Here is a 27281-nt window from a genome sequence, read left to right on the forward strand (position 1 = left end):
CATACACTCAATCACTTTGATACATATCCAGTCTCACCCCTCTGCTGAAGTGCAAGTGGTATACTCCACAAGAGGCAGGGCATTTCTCTCCAGTGTCATAGCATCACTACAGTAATTAAGAGAGGTGGAATACTGTCATTCTACCTGTTTTATATGAGATGGTTGTTTTTCATAAAATCTTTACCTGGAAAGTACAACTCAAAGGAAATGACTGAATTCTACAGACATGATTCAGTGGTTTTATTGGTTTTAAAACAAGTTTTACATCAGTAAGGAACAACTTTTATTGTAACAAAGATCATGAAATTGGCTGTCTATTCACACCCTATGTGTAGAAATGAAAGTGTATTGGAAATAATCTGCTCTGCTAAGAAACAGTTCTTGCATAAAAATGGTTAATTTCACCAGCCAAAATGCACACTTAGCTTTGTATCGGGACACAGGGAGGATTTTCACATAAATATTTATCTGCTCGAGTGATGGTACAGTTTCAGATAAACTGGCCTATTCAAAGATTCCAGACACAAAAATGTTGCACATCAGCAGTTACCTGAAATAAAATCCACTGATGGAATCTCCATAATGAACAACAGGGACATAAAAAAGCTAAAATGCAAAAAACCAACGCCCAATCACCCTTTTCCAATTTTCTCAGATTTCCAAGTCAAATGCAAAAATTGCCTGTAAACAAGTTTTACCATTGTTGATAGGTATGCACTTTAACTGCAGGTACTGCTGACACACTAAACTTTGCCACTCCCAAGAGAGCAGGCCTATTTTTATCCAATGGAAGTCACCTGATGACAGCCAATTGAAGACCTCTCACTGTGAATGGGGCCTGAGCCCTACATTTCCTGAAACTCTTGCATTTTTAAATTCAACTTGCAGTTCCTTGAAATACTTTTCACAGTAAACACATAAGGAATAGGGTTTGAGAATTTTAATGCACCTCAAAACACAACAGCAAAACGACTTTTCAATCAGAATACTTTTTGGAGGAACTACACTGGTTTTGACTGCACTAGAGACAGTGTCTCGGGATCACATAGGTAGACACTAGACATATGCAGTGATTGGTACCATTAAGTTTCCATTGGTAAGCAGGGAAAACATGATTTTGAATAAATATTGGCTGCTCCAGTTGGCTTACGTGCATAGCTTAGATATGCATGTTCGGTGACTGGTTTTCCATAATACCTGTGTACAATTGCGTACATAATACACTTCCATACAATCGTTGGAGATAGTTTTCTGTGTGAATACTGAATTTTGAGTAAATGAAATATGACAAAAGCAAATGAATGAAAACACCACTTTCCCATCTTCTGAAGAAAAAACAGACAGATTAAGCACAATAACCACAGGAAAAACCGAATTTAAAGTTCAACCAAATGCAAGTTCTTTTAAGAAAAACTATTTCCAAATAAATAGCTCTGCATTTTCAGTCTTAGCACGGTTAGTTCATACAGTATATGTAAGTCATTTAACATGGGCAGCAGACCACCCATCAGTGCACTGCACCACCAAACATGAGGTTCTCACAACTACAGTACGTATACTTCTGAAAACTAAAATTTGGTCTTTAAAAATAATTGTTAAAATATTCATAAATATTGGTTAAAAACAAATAGAAACCGTTGACACTGAGGACCATTAAAAGTGCTTTTACTCATCAACGGCCAAAAGGGGAGAACAGGAATACTGAGCCACAGACAATAGCCATTTCATTAGAACAATCTTTGGAATAATCAATAATGCTAAGAATTACTCACAAGCCACCCAAATGAAAACTGAACAGACGGTAAGACTCTTAACAAGGTACTGCGCTCTGTCGTAACCGCGCCTCTCTAGGGGAGGCCCCGCCTCCAATCGCACAGTACCCCGTCACGCTGCGCTGGCAGCAGGAATGCGCAGAGGTGGTCATGCATCAGCGGCGCGCTGCCCCTGGGAACAATGGCCGCTGCTGAGGGGCCTGGCTCTGGGCCTCGGGCAGCCTGGCGCCCTGGCGCCCTGGGTCAGTAATGGGCTGGCATTAGGGAAACGGAGCCCCACCATCCCGGATGCTGAAACAACCTGGGGCGCCGCGCCGAGACTCAGACCGGGGACTTGGAACATCACACAGAAGGACCGCAGGCGCTCTGCCCAAAGCGAAAGGGAGATGCTTGGGAGAAGCGAGCCGGAAAAGGTAGGGTTACATCACAGTAGAGTAGATTTATGGTCCAATCATGGCAAATTACCCAACTGATGTCACCTTATTTTCAAGGAGCAGATCTGTGCTGAAAGAAAAAAATCTCCTATTTTTATTCCATCAATCGTCGATTATATTTTTCCTCATAAATAAATACACGTATATTTACAGATGTAAAAAAAAAAAAATAATGAAATAAACAGGAACAAAAACCAAAACAAAAAAAACCCACTACACCAGAACACCTGCAAGGCTCCTCAGGCTGTTTGGATATTTGGTGCCTGCTTGGTTCTTTTTTGTGTCGGCATGAAATTCTTCAGGGCTTGGAATGCGTCATCGGCTTCAAGCTAAGAGCAGTGCTGTTTCCAGTGAGCCACATCCTTTGTGGTTGATGTCTGGGGTCTTTAGATGTCTTCTGTAGCCAGGAGAAGAAAAACGAGAAATTCAATTCAAAGGATCATTGAATACTTGAGACCTGGCCCAAACGACCTTTTCTTTTTTTTTGGCTTTCACACGTTTAACGTGTTTCACCTCATAAATGCCAGAGTCCTTCAATGCTAACGGGTTAGTGTGAAGACAAAATAAGACCATTTACTCCAACTCATAAGTTGGCAGTTAAGGTTTGACTCTAGTTAAGCTTGCACCCCTGTAACAAAAGAAGAGTGCAGTTATGGACCCTTCCAGGAAGATGAAAAATAAAACGGAAGTCTAGACGCCTGCAGTAAGGGTATGCCCCTTTCCATCCTGTTCTAAAGCCTTTTATGTTATAAGGAAGGTGTCTGCCATCAGTACAAATGACGTCACACTATCTCCAGGACTCAGCAAGGTCATGGCGACCCCGTAAAGCAAGATTACTTTTCAACACATTGCCTGCATGTGTATTGACTGGGTGTTACGATTGAACACTCACTGTGTTCTGGAATATTCCTCTGTACTATGACTCAATCTCCACAGTGACTGAAGGGTCTCTTTGCAAACCTGAAACAGACATACAGTGACATTTAATTAGACAAACAAACCAGATTCAAGGACTTATTTCAAGTCAAAATACACCCACTTTTTCAAAGAAGCAAACACAAAGGTCAGCTTCAAAGATTCAAAATGATTTGTTTCAAATCATCATGGAATTGCAATTAATGAGACAGGATCGGTTATTAAATATCTGCCCACTAGAGGGCAGAAGAAATCTACACCACTTAAACCCTCAAAATGAATTGTATTTATTTGATTTGTGAAAGTTTTCTGACAGACATGGACTCCCACAACATAATCATCCCCCTCTCTGCAATACTTCTGTTCTCATCATGCCTTTTGTTACCAGTATTTTTATTTTTCTCTTATTTACATTTATAATACTTTTTTGCTGTGAAACTATTTTCTGACCTGAGAATAATAAAGGTTCTAGATGCTTATAAGCTGACACTGATTAACATAATGCATTTAAAATAATATTAGCCTAACAATATTAAACACAGGAAACAGCAGAGGTATCCTTCCTGTTCATTTGTCCACAGTCCACACTCACAGGTGACTTAATGTAGTCCCCAAACAAGTAATCAGACCTTAGTGTCCATTCCCAAAAGAGGCGGAAGGCGATACGCTTTCAATTTGTAGCAGATACATTATACAGGACAGCCGAAACCCAGCTGCGCTATCGAATTGAATGTTCGTGCCACGCCAGTGCGACACCCATGCTGTTGCAGGTTCATCTTCAAATTACAGAAGCTCTAGTGTGTGTGAGAAACATCCGGGAGAGAACTTTAGAACTAGAACTTCAGAAAATGACAGAAAAAATTACAATGGGTGCATGATGACAGAGCTATGTCATTTATAGATCATTAAGGATGATTCTGAATCTGTAGGCAAGAAACTTCACACCTCCTCTACACCCTGCTGCCTGAAAAACTATGCAAATGTGACCAAGCATTGCTCGTGCCACTAGAAATCAGAAGTGGGAGTTTCCATATTGCTAATGACACCGAGGCCAATGAGGAGGGACCATTTCCCAAACCACATCACCAATCCAGCGGCTATATGACAACTAACAGGTTCTCATGGAATCCAAGTACAAGTTTCAAACCACAGGCCTGCTGAGACCAACCAGAGCCCTTCACTCTGTTCTCTTCCATAGCAGAAAAAGGATTTGAGAGGAGATGGCAGTTTTCACACGGAAGGTTGGACAGGGCCTTCTCACTTGCAAGGGTGTTATGTACATGGCGTCCACAGATAAAGTCAGCGACGGGGTGATGGGGTGTGGCTGTAGGGCATGTGATCCCTCTGGGCTAGGCCCAGCCTTCCCATGTGAACTTGCAACTGGTTTTCATCCCTCCCTCACATTACAGGCGGGTGTTATACATCTGTGGTGGCCAAAGTGAGTTCTACTTTTGCTCACCCACTTCAATCTCCAAAAAGACCTTTGAGCATATTATTATTATTATTATTATTGTCTGAATAAGTGAGTAGGTATTTGAAAGTATTTTAAAATAAACAACAGGGAAAGCATGGCCAGTGGGTCCCATTCATAGCATGATGTGAAAGCTCTGTAAAGTAGCTGCTTTATTTCAGTGGCCCTGGCAGGGCCGGGGCTTCCCCTGGCTGGCAGATCCCACTCACCCGCGCTCTCCTCATCCGATCCGCCGTCCTCTTCCCACTGCTCCTCACTGGCCAGGAGGGGGTTCCGGGATTCATTCCGGCTCCGCATGGGGAAGAAGTGCCCGTCTCCCAGGCTAGTTTTAAAAGAAATAAACTGAGACCGTCAGCACGAGCTGTGGAAATGTACCAGAGGAAAGGGCGGGGAAAAGGATTCGCCTCACATCGACCCCATCTCCGGTATGCAGCTGACGGCAGCTCGGCTCATTCTATACCTCTCCTACTGTACAGCCGGAAACCAGACTGGCACACTATACACCTTTCCCCATCGCAGAGCTAGCTAATTACACCCTTCTCCCCTGTAAAGCTGGAACCGGGGTGGCTCATTACACCCAATTTCCACTGCGGATCTAGAAACAGGGCGGCTCATAATGCCCTTCCCCCACACGCATTTTCCATTGCAGGGCTGGAACCAGGCTGGCTCATACTATCCCTTTTCTGACATCACACTATTGCATTTACAGTCACAGCAAGCAACACCCCTTCTAGGCCTAGAGGCACCCGTAAAAAGGGAGTCGAGGTAAAATCCTGTCGAGCCTACAGTGGATCCTGCGGAGCCCTGCAGATGTGGCTCTGGTCGAGTGACGGCGCGCGGTGGAGCTGCGGTCGGAATTCGGGACCGGAGACAGACGCACCTCGTGAACACAGGAACGAGCCACAGCTTCCTGTTCTCCCCGAAGACCTGCCGCAGATTCCTGCGGAATCCAACGTTGAAGCCGTTCCTGTTGGGCCCGTTCTGGAACACGGGGGCAGAAAAGGCCTCTGGGAAATACAGAAACATTGGGTGGGCCGTGTTACCATGGATACAGATATTTTTTTTAAAACTAAAAATGCTCAGATTCCGTATAACTGACGCACAGGATTCAGTCCCAGCACAGGCAGTAGTTCTAAGACTGTAACTCTTAAGGTTCTACAATTTAGAAATGGAATGGACTTCCTTGGGCTCTACAGTTACAGACTGCAACCCTTCAGGGGCTATGAATTAAATAAAGACTGAAACTTTCAGGGTTTATGCTTTAAATGGGGACTCACTAGGGACTACAATGTAAATAGAGACAAGAGCTCTTTGGCTTCTACAATTTAAAAAAAAGAACGGGCAGGCCTGAGGAAACAAAATAAAAAAAAGCTCTGAAGCTGAAACTCAGCAGTTTCAGTAACTGAAACTGAGGCTAGACCTTGTTAGGTCATACCAGGAAGGAACAGAGACTGCAATGTCCCATTAGAAATCAAACACTTTCTGGTGTAACAGCTAATCACATGTCACATGATACAGGCAGGTAACTAGGTTGTTGGAAGATGAACAAATGAGCATTCCCTGGGTGCACAGCACTGATATCAGTGTACTGGATCTTTCCTCTAATCCCCCCGTAGGGGGTTGCGTTTTCAGAACAAGGTGGGAGAGGCAACTGTGAGGCTGATGGAAAATTAAGCCAATTTCAGTACACTGCTAATGGCAATCATCTAAGGCACTTCCCAGGAAGCCACTCAATGCTGAGAGACATCACACCGGGGTATGAGGACTCTGATCAGTCAAAGTGCAGACACATTAGGACTTCAGCGTGTGACATTTACACACAGGACAAAACTGATTTATTGTGTGGAGCACGTCACAATCGGCATCCACACCTGAGCCACATTTAGACACTGAGGGCAACAACACTGATACTGTACGTGACTTACAAAGAATAACACATTAGCTAGCACCAATAAACCCATTGCCTAATCCGAAGCTGCAACAAAAAAAACCCCATTATGCAGTGAATGTGTGAAGTGCCCTTACCCAGAGTGGACCTGTTCTTAGAGACCAGCCAGCAGTGATACCCAAAGAGGAACATGAGACTGACGAAGAACATCAGCGCCACAAACATGAGGAACAGGACGTGGAACTTAGCCGGCCCGTTGCGCAGCTCCCCCTGCCAGAGAGAAAGAGAGCGTGGGGAGGGTGGGGGAAGGGCAGGAGCAGCAGAGAGGAGAAACAGAGGAAGGGGGAAATAGAGGAGAAAGACAGGAGAGGGATGAAGGGGGAGAAAGAAAAAAAAAACCAAGCCCCTCACACCCCTTTAAAACAATAAAACTAAAAAGGTCAAGATAAAACCCCCACAGCATCCAGGTAAGGATATGTTCAAGTGTCTGGACCAGGTGCTGGCAAGATGGGCAAGGAATGGACCCAGCCGGCAGAGATGCGGACCCAAACTCACCACCCAGAACTTGATGAAATACTGAAGGACAGTGGTGGCGATGAAGACGCAGTACAGCATGGAGTACACCAGGAAGAGCAAGAAGAACTTGTAATTGGAGAATCCTACGCAGTTGTTCACCCTGGAGAGGAGGGAACCATTCGCTCAGATTTATGGGAAATCTCAGCCCTGTGCTTGAGACAACCAAAATACACCAACAGCTGTATCTAACATTGCAACATACAGTTTGGCGCGGGAGCCATGATAATGCAAGATTAAAAAGAATTACTAAGACGAAGAAAGAAGACCTACCATGGACAATGATGGTCCATTTTCAGGACACACCTACAATAAAGCAAAAAAAAAAAAAAAAAAACAGTACTTTATGCAATTATAATTCACAATTTAAATAGTTCAGAATTTAAACTCGCATAATAATTCCCTTCTTCTCAACCTCAGCTCACCTGTGGCGAGCACTATGGTGCAAAATGGTGGCCGTGCATTACAAAACACTCTTCCTTCAAAAATAACTTTTTTGTTCAAGCACACCCGCCAAGAGAGACACATATTGTTTTGGCTCATGTGAAATCACTGCACAGCAAGCACCCCCATCCCAAAAAGGGTGCCAGCAGAGGACGCTACAATGCAGAGGGAGTGTCCCAACGGCTGGATTTACTAGGAGTGCGCCCAAAAGACAGAGCCAACAGGCTCAGGGAACAAGAAGCCCATTATTAATTGAGCTATCATATGACAAATGAGTTTCTGTGCCCTTTTGTTCATGGCTCTACAAGCATCTTTGGGCCTAAATCTCCCCATGCCAGAGGTACAAAGACTGAGTCTAGAATGGGCCAAACTCAGGCATTACTGAGAGGACAGAACTCGATAAAAAAGCGACTGAGACCTCACAGAGGTGAAACGAATAACAAAGAACTGCTGTTCCTCTTAATGACCGTCCTATGGAGCCGGAGAAATAGAGATTCCAACAGCAGCTTTCCAGGTTCCAGGACTGTCAACTATAGCCGCGTTTCCACCGCAGGAACTATACCCCGGAACTAGGAACCTTTTGAGGAACTCAGTGCGTTTCCACCGCAGGAACTAGGGTCTAAATTTAGTTCTGGGGGCTTTGTTTTACCCCCCAAAACGTTCCTGCTCGGGGGGTAGTACTTTCCGAAAGTACAGGAACCTTTTGGGTGGAGCTTGCAGCGCTGAACATTTCTGATTGGTCGAGTACTCGTAGCATTTGTGTTGTATTTATTTTCCGCCATTACCCGCCATGTTTGAAAATATGCAGCGGCAAACCAATTTATTTTCATAATAACTTCAAATCAAACTTGTATGTTATGCGGCGCAGTAGCCTACTTTTGGTTATAGCCTGCCAACGTCTTGGAATTATAACGTGTGCTCTTCTGTTCTTTTCTTGCTTTAGTATTCGTTTTATAAAATGCTAAGCATTCGTGCTGGGACAGCATATTACGTAGGCTACCAAAACATTCAAACGGATTAATTCGGTTGCTGAATATTTTCTTCCGGATTTTCTTTGTTAGCCCGTTGTTGACTCAAAACGTTTGATACAGTTATGTGAGGTATGCGGTAGTTCTGCATAATTAACATTGGTGATACAGTACAAGCAAACTGGAAATCACCTTCCGCACTTTTTATCCGGGTAAAATAACAGGTTAATTCTAGTAATCTTCCCTTTAGCTTTTTCAGACTGCCGTAATTTTACTCAATTTTACTGCCATTTTTCAATTCCACGAAAAGACCAGGAAGACTATGGACTCATTTATGGTGCATGGTTCGCATCTGGAGGGCACACTTCGCTGCTCGGCTAGCAGTAACTTCGAAGGAAAGCAAACGGTGGCTGTACCACTACTAATTTACATTTTCACGCAAGTCCGAGTTTTCGTTCTATTCTTGTCATTTTGCGATTAGCCTGATATGGAATTGACGACGAGAAAGTAATAAAACAGCAAATTGTTTACAACGTGTGCATGTTTTCTGCTGTTAATGAATGTTTTTGAGAGGATATATGAAAATCAATAAATACAAAAGTAACCATATATAGTCATTGTTGGTAACCCGTTGTATATAGGTGGAATAAACCCCTCCGGGCTGTCCCGGTTATTAGAAAATAATGTAGGCTACTTCGGTGGTAGTGTGGGGTTACAGAAGAAATCATATGACAGATGGACCGACGACAACGTCAGTGAGCTAATTTGCCTAATCTTCGCGGTACTTTAGACCCCGGTGGAAACGCAGACAACCATTGGCTGAAGGAACCTTTTAGTTCCTGGTAAAGTAGTTCCTGGGACTGAAAGTTCCGGGTAATTTTGGTGGAAACGCGGCTAATTATGACCAAATTATGATCAGATAATACTGGTAATGACCACATTATGACCAAACAATACTGATTATGACCAAATTATGACCTAACAACACTGATGTGGCATAATTTTGGTCAGGTAGTTTATTTTCAATTACTTGATTGACAGTTTCCGGGTGCTTTTTGAAGGGATACTCAGCTTCTCAAATGTTTTCATAAAATGGCTCTCTATCTTTAAAATTATGAGCTATTAAGGATTTAAAAGGAAGAAATACACAATCAGTAAGGAGGCAAAGGTCATCAGCAGAAGCAAATGGGTGAAATTAGGAGAAAGGCACCCACTCTTATTAACTCAAACACATTCATAAGTGCAAAAATTGGCTAAATTAAACCCTCTAATCAATTTTTCTGTAATTATTTACCTGGCCACACTTCTTCGGACTCAACCTAGCGTAACCGAAAACGGATTTAACAGAAAGTGGCCAACCGTGCGCTGCTGGCCTGAGTGCCTCGCCTTGATTTCTCATGCTTTGTTCCACTAGAAACGCCGTGTTCCTGCCCAACCGCGCAATCTAATTACCAAACGCGAGGAGCTGGGGCAGATATCCGCTTTCCAGACCCCTTTCCGGAGGGAGGCCAGCTGAGAAGGGGAGCTGGAGAGCGAGGGAGGCGAGGGAGGCGAGGGAGAGGGGGGGGACTCACGTTTCGCAGACGGAGCAGTGGTGGCAGCGGTCCGGCTTTATCACCTGGCAGCGATCGCAGAACCTGATAGCTGGAGACAGAGGGGCGGTCAGCTGCCAAAGGAGGGCCGCGCCATCCTCCACTCATCACTCATCCGCTGCTCTCTTCCCGCTGCTCACAGAGGAGCCTCAGGACTCAGCACTCAACACGCATGAAGTGTACACAATGGCAGTACATAGGCATACAACAGACACACACACACCCAGTGATATACAGAGAGCTCCATAATGTTCGGGACAAAGACTTTGTTGTTTTGTTTTTTTTACTTGATGTGGCTGTGTACTCCACAATTTTAGGCTTGTAATCAAACAATTTACATTCACGTGGTTAAATTGCAGATTCTCAGCTTTTATTAAACAGTACTTTTTAAAATACATTTTGGTTTCACCATGTAGAAATTACAGCACTTTTATACATAGTCCCCCATTTCAAGGCACCATAATGTTTGGGACAAATGGCTTCACGTGTATCCTTGATTAGTCAGGAGTGTTCAATTCCTTCCTTAGTGCAGGTATAAGACAGATTTCAGTACCTAGTCTTGACTCCTGGCTTTTGGTTGCCTTTGGAGTCCATTATTGGCATTTGTCAACATGAGGCCGAGTTGTGCCAACGAGAGAGAGAGAGACATAGGCTTAGGCTCACCAAAATCAACATCATTAAGAAGAAAGAGAGGATTGGTGAGCTCAGTAATTGCAAAGAGCCTTGTAGGCCTAGGAATACCTTGACAGTTGATGATCGAAAAATTCTCATCATTATGAAGAATAATTCCCAAACCCCTGTGTGAGAGAATCCAAAACAGTTTTTCAGGAGGCAGGAGTGGATGTGTCAGTGACAACTGTCTGCAGAAGACGTCAGGAACAGAACTACAGAAGCTACACGGCAAGATGTAAACCACTAGTCAGCCACAAAAACAGGATGGCCAGGTTACAGTTTACAAAGAAGTATCTAAAAGAGCCTGCAGCGTTCTGGAAAAAAGATCTTGTGGACAGATGAGACCAAGATTCACTTATATAAGAGCACCCCCCCCCCCTTATCTGTGAAGCATGTTGGTGGGGGTGATATGATTTGGGCATGTATGGCTGCCACAGGTACTGCTCACTTGTCTACAGTGATGATGCTGATATCTGCAACAGAATGAATTCTGAAGAATTCCAAAGTAAGAAGCTGAGAATATGCAAATAAAATCTGAGAATGTGCAGGTTAACCACATGTGAATTATTTGATCACAAATCAAAGATTTGTGATCAAATATAATTAATATAATTAGCTTGCCTGCAAGCTTCCTTGACGGCTTGACGTCAATTGGCTAGTTTTTTATTTTTTCTTCATCAATCACAATCAATTTACCTCTCATCATAAGGGATACAAGGCACAAGGGATACAATAGTGATATTTTATCCAGATATTGCCAGAAGCTGATCCAGAGGGAAAACTCGTTTATTACAAGTCAACAATCACCTACATACTGAGTATGTCGATTGTAATAGCAAGACCACAGCTAAATCTGTTATCATTTGTACGACTTGCCAGAACAATATGAAACCAACTGACCCAAATACACTCAGTGGCCACATTATTTGGCACACCTGCTTGTTAATGCAAATAACCTCCTCTTCTAAACAGTGAATCATGTGGCTACAATTCAATACATAAACATTGCAGACATGGTGAAGGCTTAGTTGTTGTTCGACCAAATATTAGAATGGGCAAGATGCTTGATGTAAGCAACTCCGACAATGGTATGATTGTTAGTGCCAGACATGGTGGTTCCAGCATCTCAGAAACTGCTGCCATCCTGGCATTTCTCTACAGCCTCTAGAGTTTACAGTGAACAAACAAAAAAAAAAACCCAGTGAGTGGCAGTTCTGTGAGTGAAAACACCTTGTTATTCAGAGAAGTCAGAGGAGAATGAGAGACTTGTTAAAGCTAACAGAAAAGCCACAAATGTTCAAATAACAGCTGTTCATAACAGTGGTGTGCAATAGGGCATCTCTGAATGCACATTGCATTGAATCTTGAAGCGGATGGGTTACTGCAGCAGAAGACCACAACAGGTTCCACTCATGTCAGCTAAGAACAGGAAGATGTGGCTATTCAAATGGATACTTCCGGAAAAATAATGTGCCATGTCACAAAGCACGCATCACTTCAAGCTGGTTCCACAAACAAGACAGTGACTTAATTTTACTCCAATGGCTTGCACTGTCCCCATATCTCATTCCAATAGAGCACCTTTGGGATGAGGTGGAACAAGAGGTTCATAGCATAAATATGCGGCCAAAAAATCTGCACGAATAGCGTGATGCTATGAAGTCAGCATGGACCAAAATCCCTAAGGAATGTTTCCAGCAGCTTGTTGAATCTGTGCCACAAAGAATTAAGGCTGTTCTGGGGTAAAAGGGCATCTACCCGATTCTAGATAGGTCTGTCTAAAAATGTGGCCGTTGAGTGTATATCATAACATCAGGTCTAGGTAATGAGTATGCGTAATAATATAGCACGCAGTGTAGTTGGTATTATTGTTCAATTGAAAACACAAACAGCAAATAATGCACAGTACCTCTAAAAATCAAAGAATGGAACATCAAACAGTTTCTCAGTAAAATTTCAGTAATAGGGAAAGTGAGATAAAATACCATCTTTATGGAATCACGTAGTCTCAACAGGCCAAACCACGAGATGCCAGTAAAGTGATTTTGAATTCAGATGGTGCCTGCATTTCCAGTTGACTGGGTCCAAGCTATGCCAGTTATTTGTGAGCAGTAAGTAAGGGCATAAAGCCAGGCAAAGCCACTTACCAAATGCTACCTCGCATTTGTGGGGTTCCTAAAAACAATGCAACTTCCAGCAATTCTGCTTCGCAATTCGGAGCTCCTCAGGAGCAGCTATTTTTGCCCAGAGAAATCTGAAATGACCTGCATTGGGCCCTACCAGCCATCTGTCAGTCGTACAGGCCAACGGAATGAGCCGGTTAGTGAAACAGCGTGGTGTGGGTTTCACTTAAGAGGGTCTTCCTGCGTGGCTTACCTCCAGACGCAGCACGGGTGAAGATGGGAAGCTTCTTGGCTATCTCCACGAGGATCTGTTTCTGCGCGTCCGGCCTCTCCTCCATCTCATACCGCTCTTTGTCCGTGTAGGAAAGCTGAAACTAGGACAACAGGACGAACAGACCCGGTTAATCAGCAACAGACAGGAAACACAGTCTGATAAACAGCAATACGAGAGGTGGAAATACAAGATGGTGCTTTCACTTAAGCTAACAGCAAAATGTCTCATTTTGCCACGTCTGAGCGTCTCGAACACACAGGATGTCCCTTCAAATAAAGATCACAAGGGCCTGGCAGCGTTATGCATTAATCCTGATACTTGTTCACAGACCTTGTTTTGGTTAAATTCTATGTACACTGAAAGTCTCCACATTTGATTTGAACACAAAAAGACATGACGCTCAGCCCCTTTCCTACCTTCTTGCAGGGTGAGGAGGGTGGTGTGAAAATTGATTTCCAGTAGGTCCAGGAGAACATCACAAAGCAAACATGGAACACCAGAAGATAGGCCACTGCAGACACAACCCAACAGATAATAAACTGAGGTGTTACCAACAGAAAGACAAGAATACTTTTTTTTTTTATTATTGTCATTAAAACAACAATTAGAGATTTCATCACCTTATTTTACATAATTTACACAGTGTTCCCAGAAGACTAGAGGTATCAATAGCAGGAGTGTAACAACATACAACATACTCTGCTGTTCATTGCATGGATAGCACTTCAATTTTATTTATTATTAAAGTAAAAGTACTCGATAACTCTGACAGTTGATTAAGCTGACAGTAACATCAAACAAGGAGTGGATAAGCTCAGACTTTTTCCATTTAATTCAGATGGCCAGTAGCTCACCTTTTTCCAGTGTGTTGCTGAGAGTAACTAAAAAAAATGTAAAAAAATAAACACATACATTAGAAGCGCTTTTTGAAAACTGTCTTCAGTTGGCGTATAACATTATCTACCAACTAGCTAATTTCAGCGTAAATCAAGAAATAACTACTTAACCTACGCTTAACAACCGCCAGATAAATGATAGATAGCTAGATAAAATCAACCATGATGCAAATGTCCAACTTTACACAATAGTTTAAAATCAACCGATAACAAGCCAGCGCTAATATCCAGTAATCGAATATACAGTTATTCTCGCCATTTATCGATATGAAACTAAGCTCAGCAGTGAAGTTACGCACCGCAGTATTTAGCTACCACAAGTAGCAAGCTAACGATAGCTATAATGTATTGTTAGGCAGCCAAAGCATTTTCAAACTGCATACAGCTAACAAGTTAAATAAGCTAACAATAATAACAATAATTGAATATAGCTAACAATAACCAGCACAGCCAAACTGGCTTTCTAGCTAACGTTAGCTAGTTAGCAAAATACAATCAAACACTTCCTGTTTTGCTTTTCTTGGATAGCCTAGATGCCTCCAAATGTTAATAGGCTAGCTAGTCCGATACCACCAACATTGTCACTCTAACAAAATACAAAACCAACTATCATAAACACATTATCAGACTACTTACACAAACATAGCTCAAAGACATAAGCGTAATACGACCACAGCACCACAGATGTAATTATAACGACAGGTATCCAGGAGAAAACCCTTTGGCAGCATCTTAGCCCTCCCGACAGAGCCATATTCAACAAACAATCACTATGATCATGTTCTCTACAATAGATTAAAGATCCTGACTCAAACCTGTATCAGTTCTGCAATTGATTTATGAAACTGAAAGGACAAAGACTGCAGTCTGAAACTGTTTTACGAACACATCACCCTCTTGTGGTGATTGAAGGCAACACTTCTCAAATGCTTTAAACCAAGAGAATATTGGGCCTTACTCACGAAACGTCTACGATCACATTTGATTGTAAGCGGCGTGTTAGAATGTTTCCAAGAACATTTCAGCATTTATCTTTTTTTTTCTTATCTGAATTTGTTTATGCTGTTTCCTAATGTAAATACTTGAACAGAATTGCACATGAAATTTACAGACAGCATTCATCATCCCATACACCCGGGGAATGCACAAAGACAAAGGTATGTAGGCTACGGGTGTCATAAATCTCATTTTGTTTTTTGTAGGAACATTTTTAAGAATAAAAGTAAGAATAATTTTTTTAAAGTTTTGTGAATGAGACCCATTGTCTGCTTCAGTTCCCTGAGATGACCGTTCTTTGGTCTTTCTCACTTGGAAGAACACAAAATTCGCTCCAGGCTGCAGACAGATCAATCAGAAAAGATACTGTCATTCAAGCAAGCTTTATATAAAATTACAAATGATTTTTTAATTGTTCATGTTTTATTTTTCCAGCTTCTTTTTTTAGTGTATGCCTCAGTAGCACAAGTTCTACAAGCTTGGCTTGGCCTTAAAATGTATTACCCTGCTTTACACCAGAAACCACCAGTACCCTATAGCCTACAAGCTATTGTAAAGCAGCAGGTCATCAGAAACTTGTGTGCATGTCTGACATACCCTTCATCGCACATACACAAAGTTTGACAGTACATACACTGAAACTAAATAACTTGAATAATTTTAGTAAGCAAACTATCCCTTTGAACTATCCCTTTATGACATTTAGGTAGCTGAAAGGATGCAGTTTGGCAATGTGACAGCCAGACCTTATTATAAAAGTTTTATGGCTCCCCTATAAATTTTAAAACGTAGGTTACAATACAGAACCGTTAAGATCAACAGAGATATATATGGGACTGTACTACAAGAGATATGCTTTTAAAATACCACAAATTGTGTTTAACAAAATAGCCAATAGGTGCCACTACAATACCATGAAAATAATTGAAAAACACCCGGGTCATTTTGAACAAAATCAGCTTGCAGTGACGGTTTTACCTGTTACTGTTCAACACATTGTATGTTTTATCATTTTAGAGGAGGCAGGAGGGTGATATCCTGCTTGAATTATTCTTTCTTTTATGGTAATCCAGCATTAGTCTTTCTCCTGCTCTCCTTTGTTACTGTTGTTTCATTCTGTGTCTTTCTAATCTTGTTCCATTGCACATCATTTTTGTTTTGAGTTTGCTGTTGTTATACTTATAAATAGTACATTTAACCCATCTTTCTAGTCACCTCTCAATTTTTATTTAAAGGGAGATGCACCACAAGTGAAAAGGTGTGGTTTTGGCTACATAAATAAATTTTGAGATATCGGGCTCTATTTTGCAGAATTAATGTCACATGCGCATGGGCACAGTCAATGGCGTGGCATGTGGGCATCCTGGGTGTGGATAGTGAATGTTAGTATATGTTTGTGACAAGAGGCAAGGAGTGTACAGCTGGAAAATGGGCTGGTTTATACTGAATACATTATCAGTGGTTGTGGTGCAGCTGGGTTCATTAAAAGCCAATCCAATTATCTAAGAGCCATGCACATTGCACAGGACGTACTGCCAATTTCAATATGTCTATGAATGCAATGGAAAACGAGGATAGGTATGTACTAATCAGATGATTTTCACAAGATGTTCTTTTGCTGGAGGTGCTGAGTTGGTCTATCCCTTTTTCAAAAATTGAGTTTGAATGAAGAAAAATACATTTGAATTTTAGGCACTAAAAAAAATAGTAACAGGCCTTCTAATCAAACCATTTGGCCCCCCATTCCCCCAAAATAAAATGAAAAAAATAATTAAGATCAACAGGTTAGAACTGTTAGGCTTGTCGAGCCGCAAACAGAAATGCTATGCCGAACGATGGTCTGTCCATTTGGATGTTATACATGGACAGTAAGTGGGTAGGATGGCTAATGATGACGCTTCTGACCAATCTCTTATCTGACGTAAAACCAGAGATCCCATCACACTATGTAGTTTAAATGGAGTGCCACTGGCAGTGAAAGTTCTCATTGGATCATATGAACTGTTCACATTGCAACTACTGCACAGTTTGTAGGGAATCATGTAAGACTTCAAACAGTGGATGATGAGTTTTTAAATTGTTGCTTGTCCTAAACTAAGAGGTTTAGCATTCTGCTGACCAACTGTGTGGCTATAATTAATGTAATTAGCTTGCCTGCAAGCTTTCTTGACGGCTTGACGTCAATTGGCTAGTTTTTTATTTTTTCTTCATCAATCACAATCAATTTACCTCTCATCATCATAAGACTGGTGCTATTCATCTTCACATGAATTGTTACTTTCAATCAAATCCCTAATTAATTCATGTATTTTCAGCTTTCTTCCTCTGGAACTGTAAGCCATCTCCGTGAGATCATGTTCAAAATCACTTCACAAGTAAAGACATCTGATTCATTTCTTAGTTTGACATTTTGTGATTTAGTTCTGTTTTAATGCAGATAGAACCCTGTAATTCGAACACAGTTCTGGACATTTAAAATTTAAATATCTGGGATATTCAATCTGACTACATTTATTAGGTGTTTAATGCCATCCTCATGTGGAGGGGATGATATAAAGAGCACAAATATGTGTAAAACTCATTTTGTATTTAAAAAAAAAAATTCACGTAGAAACTGGTTATTCTCAGGTCTCAAAATTTGCTCAAGCTCAGTCATATTGTTTGGGTATTATCAATGGACATCAATTTTTAAGTCTAGACCCCAATTTTGATTTAAAATTCTAAAGTTTTGACATGCCCATTCTTGACTTGTCCCTCTAATGTAGATTTGAGCTTATGCTTTGGGTTATTGTCATGTTGAAGAGTACATTTTTTTGTGCCAGTCTCAAGACTTTAGTAGACAGAAATAGATGTTTCCTTCTTGGACAGGATCCAAAAAGTCTGTAATTGCAATTTCTGTAATTGCAATAACTCTCCACACAAACCAAATGCCAGGCAACATACAAATTTGACATTCCAAAGATTCCTCTTGTGATGCAACCTGGCTGCTCCTATAGTAAAACCCAGAGACAATAGCAATATATAAAGGAGAAGATGGAATAATAAACCATATACAAATCAATTTCCTAAAGATTCCAAGGAAAATGCTGAGGTCAAACTCCTATTTATTCCAAAAGGACTTACAGTATTTAATTTATGCACCCAAGCGTTTGGTCTAAGAGATTTAACTCTTGATTTAACTGGGACCTCCGACACTTCATCATGGCCACGCACTGTTGCCTGCTTAACGGGTGAGAGCATTCTGTGAAGCCGGGGTGCACAACTCTGTGTGTTGATATTTGTTCCAACCAATTACCTTAGCTTTCATTTTCTGACAGCATTATAAACTATGCTGGTTCATTCCTGCACTAGAGCACAGTAAAATCTTTAGGATACACTTGCGGTCTGCAGCGGTTGCAGGTGCTTAATACAGTACAAATGTCAGATCAAGATACGATTTAGCGAATTAAATATTCAAGAGCAGAAACTGGCACAAAATTCTGAAACAGATCAGCCCTTGGTGTGTGGCCCTGCTGTAATGTCTCTTGCAACTGATGAGCTCTTATCATGTCTCCAGATGGCGCTCTTAGGTTCACTGATTCTAGTTTTAAATGAGCTAGATCTGTTTTTTTGGATGCTAACCTGTTCTTGGATGCAGCTCTCCTCCTATTGCATTGCACTGCATGCATTGTGTACATCAGAAAAAATATGTTCCTCATTTCACTGATATATTACATATCTCATCACAGTCTTGACAAGCTTCCCAGTCCATGTTGCTGTGAAGCATCCCCTTAATATTGTGCACAGACACATAAAATACTTATTTAACTATTTTGTTTTATAATGTTTTATTGTCTGAAGCACTTCGAAACGGTGGCCTGGAAAGTGCTCTACAAACAAAATGTATTATTGCTATCATTATATCACCACCAGTTGGTCCTACTGTATGCTTGAAAGTAAGGATACTGTTGAGAAGGGAGATGCACTGTGTTGGGTTTGCACCAGAGGTAAACATTTAAGCATAAAAGTTCCAATTTTGTCTCATCCGACAAATATGAATCTAATACAAATACATCTAATAATATTGAATGGTTCAGGTTCAACCAGGTTTTTGGCAATAATGTCCTTGATGGATTTGCCATTGATCTTAACAACAGGTCCTGGCCCACTGGTTGCAGAACACCCAAAAGACCCTGCAAAACATAAAAAGATCAAAAAACATATTAACGCAAATAAGCACAATCAAAAATTTGAAGGTGAGGGAGGTGATCATTTTGACAACGGGATTTTACACGTATAACACGATGCATAGCTCAATAAAAATGCTATTAAGATGGAAGTAGGTCATTTTCCCATAAGTTTGAGCATACACTACTGCACTGTGTTGTTTATTTTGTACAAATTAACATTTTTCAAGGGTGCCAATAATAAATAACTGAATTCTAATAGTGTCCTTTTAAATGTCTCAGATGTTTTAAATGTTTTTATTTGAAAATAAAATTTTAAATGTAAATACAGAGCTGAATTGACAGTGAGTGAGAGAGAGAGAGAGAGAGAGAGAGAGAGAGAGAGACTGCATTCCCAGACTTTCTATTTCTGTCTGCTTGAACTTGTCTCCTCCTGGTCCCTTGGCAGGCTTTTCAACCTGAGTCTTTTTTAAATCATCTTTGAAAAAGGGCTATGCCTTTTGGTAGCACCACTACTTTGTCCCCTCACATTTTGAAAGCCTGGGCTTTGAATTTGAATAGACAATTTGAGTATTTCAAGGTTGAATCAGAATTGGGACATTTGCGTTCATTTTTGTACATAGTGTACATGGACAGGTGATCAAAGAAAAGCTCTGCTTAATTTTCTGTTCCATTAAAGTTCTGGTCTCATGAAAGGTAGTCCTGTGTGAGTGCATTAAACACAAAACTGAGTGGCACAAGTAAAAGGAGCTATGGCTTATAGCAGACAGAAACATGCACACCCACACACATTCACACAGACACGCACGTACACACACACGCTATTTGAAAATTGAACATTCAAAATGACACAGGAAGAAAAGCTTTATTAAACAAACTATGATGAGTGTCTTATCCTGATTAATCACAGGTGTCATCATCAGGGCCACCATTGGGGGGAGGGGGGAGGGAGGGGCAGTATGTTGTGCAGGGCTCTGGAGGAGGAGGAGGAGGAGGTGGGGGGGAGAGGAGGGGGTAATGCAATGGTCTGTGAACTTGTGGTAAATATTATTGAATGATACACACAGACAAAATTTTGTCCCGGACACAGGAATTTCACCCGCTGGCCCTGGGTGTCGTGGTTGGCAGGTTTAATTCTGTGAAGCATGTTAGCCCATTAGCCCTACACAACAGATGGACAGAAACCAGGCCTCCATTCACTTCTGAGGCATACAAAGAAAGAATGTTGACTGCTTACATTCTTAAGTCAACAAACATGCTCAGAAGAAGCTTGTCACAGTTTTTCCACTCAAAGGGCATGTAATGAGCACCATGACTGACAAACAACAAAAATGCAGCATCAGTTATGCACAATAAAAACAGAATAATCAGATCCAGATTTTGGGCAGTGTAACATTTTAGGGCTGTTTCTTCAGCGGGGCTGAGAGTTGTACTGCTTGTTTCAGTGATTGTTTCAAAGAAGAATGTTAGACTAAACAAAGTTATTAAGAAAATGATATTTTCCATTTCAAAATATTTTCAGACACGCAATTTGCAATGCTTCGTTTCGTTAGTGAGCTTCAAAAGAATGTGACGCTTATTTAGCCCTTGCTAGTGATTGCCGGTTGCTAATGGACACAAAGCCTCATTGTCGGTCTGGAAAATTGCGGCTCTTGTGCTATGATCAAGCCGAACTCATTTAGACCCAGTGAAGGGCTCTGAAACCGGGACCTGTTTTACACGGTCTCTGCTCAGATTCACACGGCGCGGAAGAATAAACAATGGCAGGGTGGGGAGGGATTACAGACACCTCTTCCAGCATGTGTGAAAATAAATCTCCTCCAGGGTGGAGTGTGTCTTCAGCGATCGTGGAAATTTCAAATGGCTCTGACACTTGGAGAGCAATATATATCAGAGTAAAAGCAGCAAATTAGATGTATTGTGCGTGTCAGAGAGGTTACATCTATTGATCGGTATTTGGCAACTAAGGTCCTTATGGTAACCGTTCTCTGTTGCCTTGTCTATGACAGTTCCAAACGATTTATTGGCCAGGTAAAACACATTAGTATTTCAACCAAAGAGGAGTTACTCTCCTGACATTGCCCGGACGTCTCCTCGGGGTGTTATAAATTTACATTCAGGAAAGTGCGCGGTTCAGCCATGTGCTCAAATCGTGTCTGCATCACGCCAGCAATCCTCCGCGTTATTTGCTTCCCCCCAGTTCAACATCGAAGCCCTTGGCAACTGGAACGCGCATGCAGTAGACACAAGCTCTGTATCCACAATAAAAAGCAGACCTAGTATCTGCCTCGTCATTTATTAACGTGTCACACGCAAGCTGCTCCCGTGCAAACATTTATAAAAGGCATTTTGGAAGCAGCAAAAAAGCACACGTTGCGCATGATCAAAGAACATGCTCTCTCTAATCCTGGTGTCTAGCGAGCCTTTTCCTAGATGGAAATTTTAATTGTATTGTTGTGTAAATTTAATCCACCCCTTTGCACCCGAGAATAACAGCCGGAAAATATGAACTATAAATAACCTCTTGCCTGGTAGGGGGACAAAACACAATCCTCTCGCGTTTGTTGCTGTTTCATCAGCGCCGCTCAAGTTTCCATAAATACTACACGGTAGCAGTGATACCTTTTATTGTGACGACTGACAAGGAACTGCTTGTCAAGTAATAATTAAGGCTTGCCTGACTCATGGCTCGGAAATACGAGTGAACATTCAAAGCAACTGAAAGAAGGGGGGAAAATGTAGCAGCTAAGAAACTCAATGATTCCAAGGACTGCGAATGCTTGCTTTCTATGGTGAGCAAGTTGCTATTTTGCTCCTGCAGCGTCATTAAATATATTGATTAGAGCTCTGCAGTAGCACACTGATGTTCCCCTGTGCGCCTAAAATAAATCAGGGTATATTTATTTTTAAATAAACACACACATTGATTCAAACTGTATCAAAAAATTGTTTTGTTCTTCAAACAATAATATACTGTCTGCGTACACATGAATCATAAAGGTGTTTAGCCACAGACTATGAGACTTCCTTTGTTGAACATGATACATTTGTCATGCTATAGCGTTAGACAGAAATTGTACTGTAATTAAGTTAAAATGTGATTAACTCATTTGAGATGTGTCGTGAGATAGCCAACTAATTGGAGCGGTTGCATGTTCAGATTCAGAGGGAGGTACCTGCATTGTGTCAGTAAATATTCAGCTGTATAAACGGCTACAAATATGACAACTATGTTGCCTGGACTAATTGCACCAAATAACGTAATTTGTCACCTCAGACCTGGTTACTGTAGGTTTTACAGCTCCACTTCAATGATAATATGACTTTCACCTGCAGTACAATACGAATTCAGTTGACTTCCTGTCCAAACAATGACATTAGTTCCACAATGGCACATTGTGTGGAATGAACTTGAGCCCTTCCCTCTCTGGAGAACTATAGAGCTTCCCCAACTAGAAATAATTGATAAAAAACTGATAAATTTCAGTTTCAACAAGAGATATATAGTGTATAGATATATAAGTGTTGCAGGATATACGAGAACATCAGCGGTAGAAGACGATTTGAATCAGAAAATGTTGGGGTACAGGTGGAGGGTGCATTATAAACTCACAATGCCAATGAGGACAGGAGGCTTACAGCAAAGAATTCTACGTAAGAAACTGGCAACCAAGCCATGGCTGGCCTAAATTAATACTTGGGTATCTGTTATACGGTAGTCTTGAAATTTTTTTGTGTGGCTGGGTGTACGTTTTTGTTTTGGAGAGTGCATCTACAGGAGGTACAGTTTTCATCAGTGGTACAGGGTTTCATCAGTCATACAGTGGAACTTTCTTTACAGTTTGGTATAACTCACCGCATGAATCACACAAAAAAAAAGAATTTTGGATGTAGGTGCAGGTTTTTTGGGGGGCATGGCTCTGTGTGCCTAAGGGTGGAGTTTTTAGATAATGATGGAGGTTTTAATGTGTTCAATAAAGAAACATCGACCGTCAAAGTCTCTCTCTTTTGCCCTCTTCTCTCTCTTTGTTTTGCTATTCATTGTGAAGTGAACAAAGAAAGCTTTATAGTTTTTTCAGATAACCAATTGTGGTTTCTTTGAAGAAGAGAAATATGCTTTCTCATGAAGGAAGGCAGATTTCAGAGCACCGCCAGCTGAACTCCCAGGCCACTATTTTGCAAGTTACTGACAGCACCTTCTGGACCGAAGAGGTGTAACACTTAATACACCCCTCCCAGCCAGCAGGGGTCAGAATTCCTTCCTATCATGTCTTATTTTGGGAGCAAGAGATGTGGGTGTTCTCAGCTACTGTACATAGACAAGGGGTATCAACGATTTGGCTGGGCGATTAGCCAACCTTGGGGGTAGATGGACGCTATATGTGCGGTATGGGAGAGCTCCTTGGTGTGCCGGCAAGGCGACTTGTTATGTCAATACATTACTCTATGGCCATGGAGTCCATTTCAAATGAAGCGGGAAGGGGTCGTCTTTCAGGGCACGGCTCAATTATAAACCACAGTATTGTTCCCCAGTCTGTCAGAAGAGTGAAGACGGCCCCTGGTGGGAATACATAGTCGCTCCAGGGGTAGCACACAGGACAAAGTTAACACGAGATCATCCCATCCATCTCACACAATTATGCCGTGCCACAATTTATGACTATCCCATGTGAATCCCGATCAGAAGGAGGCCTTCCCAGATTATATGCTCATAAATATTCCCAAAATCCTAAAGTGCGACTGACATGCTGTCTTTATTAATAACAATATACATTACAAAAACCACACACCCTTAATGGTTGCTGATGTTCTCCACCAAACTGGGTGGTCAGTGACAGATGACCCAGCTCAGCATGGAGTTATGATTATGAGGAGGCGAGAGAAGGCCATATTCGGAAAGTCTTAAAGTAATCCTGAATATCAGTGTCCATTTGAATCACTTTCTCAGAGAATCATCGGCTGTCAGAGATGAAGATAGGAGCAGATGTGAGGCAAGAGACAAAGGGACAAGAATGCAATGACCTCACCAGCCAAACCACACCTGGCAAGGGCCTGCACGCCATCCAATGGGAACTGCACGCCATCCAATGGGAACATCAGGCTGCAGAAAGCAGAGGACGGCACACCATTAAGAAACGGGCATGACGGTGAACCCACCGCAATTGAGCAAACAGCAATCACCAAGCTGAGAGGGAAAAGCCAGCCAAAGGTAGTGGAGTCAAAGAGTTGTAAACCACATGTAAAAAACTTTCTTCACATTAAAGCCTTCTTTTAGACGCTAAGTGTATTTTTATGCTCTGGGTTACTAAAATAATGTGGTTTCTGTGTTGTGTTTTCTTGGCTGAAGAATTCAACAGACGCACCGGCATCCACAAGGGGAGGCATCTGGGCAACAGTGTGCACAATGTTTTGACCTTGCAGTCGCCTCCAATTGGCAATCCTTTTGACCATTGCTCCAAAAGTTTTGCAGTCGGTCTGAACATAGATATCCCCTGCAAATTCCACATGTCAAAATGAGACAAAAAAAATTGATTAGCAGGTCTGGTCATGGGAATTTCTTTGGGGCAGAATAGACAGCTCTCTGAAGTGCATTCATTTCTTATTCATTGCCACAGACGTCTGTTCTGTTTTTCCATTTCTCACTGTGGCCTGGACCAATTTTGGTATTTGTTCTGTTGTCATGGCACTCAAGTGAAACCCTGTGCCCGCCTTCATTTTCTGCATGGCCACGGGTGTGACTCCTCCCTGATTGAATCTGTTCTTTCTCTCTTGGCAGGGGTGGTGACCTTCTGGCCTGATTTACAGCTCCTGTGACAGGGCCAATGCTGCAGCCACATCTTCATTAGTGACTTCCACCTGAGAGCTGAGCTGCCAGGAGCCAACCAACTTCCAGCCTGGGCTTGATGGGCCTCCCCATGGATTGCCCAGCCCTGCCCAGACCAACAGCACAAGATCCAGTCTTTCCAGTGCACAGTGAACTCTCCCTTCACCCTCCCCCAGCCTTGCTTCCCAACCTCCCTCACCAAACCAAACTCCTATCCTTACAACCACCCAGAGGAATCTTGGCTTTGTCCAGAAGGCGCTATAAATCTATTGAGTGATGTCAGTGTCATTTTGGGGAACATACAACCTAAACACAAATATTTTACATTGTGTGTGTGTGTGTGTGTGTGTGTATGTGTGCACGCGCGTGTGTGTGTGCAAATTATTGATAGAAGCCAGTGTTAAAGATGAACTTCATCCTTTTTTTCACTGGTAGAAATGTGTTTCTGTTGGACTGTCTCAGATGCTTAACAGTATAAACAACTGTCACCACTGCTCCTACCTCCCAAGCTGAGATCGATGGCATTTCAAATGGCACTGCTCTCTTCTGCACCCTGTGTGGCATATAGGGTTCCTCTCAGTATATTAGTGTCATGCAGGGGAAAAAAGAAGAATGCTTTGTTGAATTTTCAGAAAGCTACTGCTCTCCTTTTTCCTATGCTGACTCCTATGTTCACTTTATCAACCCTGCCTAGTAAGACTGAAACAAAGCAGACAAACATTAATTATTATTTAATAAAATACAAATACCTCATTCTACAATTTTATTTAATGTCTTTTAATACAAAGCCATTTTATTGCAAGGATCGCACATACAAATTTGGTAGGCTGTGAAGTCTACTGTAGGGTAGCAATGCGATGATGGAAGAACAACTAATATAAACATGTTACAGGGCTTGTGTTCCACAGAATGGATTGTTATGAAATAACTACACAAACAAACTGTTTTAGTCAGTAGTTAGAATAGGAGTAGTAGAGCCCATTTTCGAAGGTTTTAAACCAGTAGAATCAATCCGAGAGGCATGTCGCTGAAATAATCTGCATATTTCAAAACATTAAGCAACCCATAGTTCAACTTTGATACGGAGGCCTCAGTACCATAGGGTAAAGCGTAAGGAACTGGTCTTGTAACCAAGAAATTACAGGTCTTATTCCCTGGTAGTAAACTGCTTTTGTTCACTTGAGCAAGGTGCTTAACCTGCATTGCTTCAGCAGATGTCTGGCTATATAAAGATATACAATGCAAGTGCGATGTAATAAGTTGTGTAAATTGCTCTGTATAAGAGCATCTGCTAAATGCCTGTAATGTCTTTAGAACTTAATTTAGGTAAATATTTAATGTTCCGTTTTCCACTGTACCGTGCGTTTGTATCGTACATATATAGTTGTACATGGAATTTCAGGTTTTATATCTGAATCATGTTTTTGTTTTCACAAAGCAAATTATAAAGTGCAAAAAATTGCATTCTGTGAATTGTTATAATGTCACACATTATTGAACATGTCTGTTAGCTCAATTTGTTATGATTTTTTTTTTTTTAAACTATTAATTAACACCTTCTAGGTGGGTCATAAATAGTGTATGTGTAATGTATTTTTTATGGATGAAAGCCCCTACAAGACGTCAGCCAGACAAATTAATTACAACAATATTTATTTTTTGAAGATTGCTTTAAATCAAAAGTGAGAAATAACAACAGATTACCAATACAAGATACATAATAATGTTTAAATACCATAGAAGAGACCACAGACATAAAGGCAAAGCATAATTTTTCCAAGGGACCAAAATGAATTTGGAGGGGTGGAGGATATTACGCTTTGATATAACAGCGCTGTGCTGAGTTTTGGATTTGGGGAATTAGAGAGTATGTGTCCTGTTAAAAATCTCCCATCGATCCTTCAGGCAAAGAGAGCATTAAAAAAGAAATAAAATAGAATAAAAACTAAACAGAAACCCGTGTACTTGGGCAGTGATGAGAACTTGGTTACATTGTATTTTCCACTTGGTTGGCAAAGCCAAGAAAAATATCACATCTGCAAGCGCCACTTCAAAGCCGGGCCGCCTGGTCTCTATGCTCCTGTGCACACGTTTGCTGCCAAAGCACACAGCTAGCCTATCCCGGGCCCAACAGCTGCTCTCACTGAGCCTGACACATCTACAACACCCCAGCACACATTCTCCCCACATCCACCCCCCCCCATACCCTAGCACACATTCCCCCCACATCCACCTCACCCCCACACCCTAGCATACATTCCTCCCACATCCAC

At 41.6% G+C, this 27281-nt stretch overlaps 1 protein-coding gene and 1 long non-coding RNA gene across 3 annotated transcripts; one reads left to right on the plus strand and one right to left on the minus strand.

Moving 5' to 3' along the window:
- Positions 1-225: 225 nt before the first annotated feature.
- Positions 226-14855, minus strand: LOC135251153 (palmitoyltransferase ZDHHC15B-like). 2 transcript variants are annotated; one of them, XM_064328304.1, is made up of 12 exons: positions 14659-14852; positions 13981-14007; positions 13543-13637; positions 13106-13226; positions 10040-10109; positions 7327-7359; positions 7036-7156; positions 6618-6750; positions 5473-5599; positions 4802-4914; positions 3099-3166; positions 226-2603 (listed from the first exon to the last, which is right to left on the minus strand). In XM_064328304.1, exons 1-11 carry the CDS (start codon positions 14774-14776, stop codon positions 3123-3125), a joined length of 1002 nt encoding a protein of 333 aa, XP_064184374.1. In that variant the 5' UTR covers positions 14777-14852; the 3' UTR covers positions 226-2603; positions 3099-3122. The 2 variants fall into 2 exon arrangements, with proteins under 2 accessions (XP_064184374.1, XP_064184375.1); XM_064328305.1 differs by lacking the exon at positions 6618-6750 and having other exon boundaries at positions 14659-14855.
- Positions 14856-21731: 6876 nt separating this feature from the next.
- Positions 21732-26978, plus strand: LOC135251155 (uncharacterized). The gene is made up of 3 exons (XR_010329091.1): positions 21732-21976; positions 24133-24393; positions 24961-26978. It is a non-coding gene; the product is annotated as an uncharacterized LOC135251155 (long non-coding RNA).
- Positions 26979-27281: the final 303 nt, after the last annotated feature.

The sequence above is a fragment of the Anguilla rostrata genome, chromosome 3 (genome assembly GCF_018555375.3).
Source record: "Anguilla rostrata isolate EN2019 chromosome 3, ASM1855537v3, whole genome shotgun sequence".
Classification (NCBI taxonomy): Eukaryota; Metazoa; Chordata; class Actinopteri; order Anguilliformes; family Anguillidae; genus Anguilla; species Anguilla rostrata.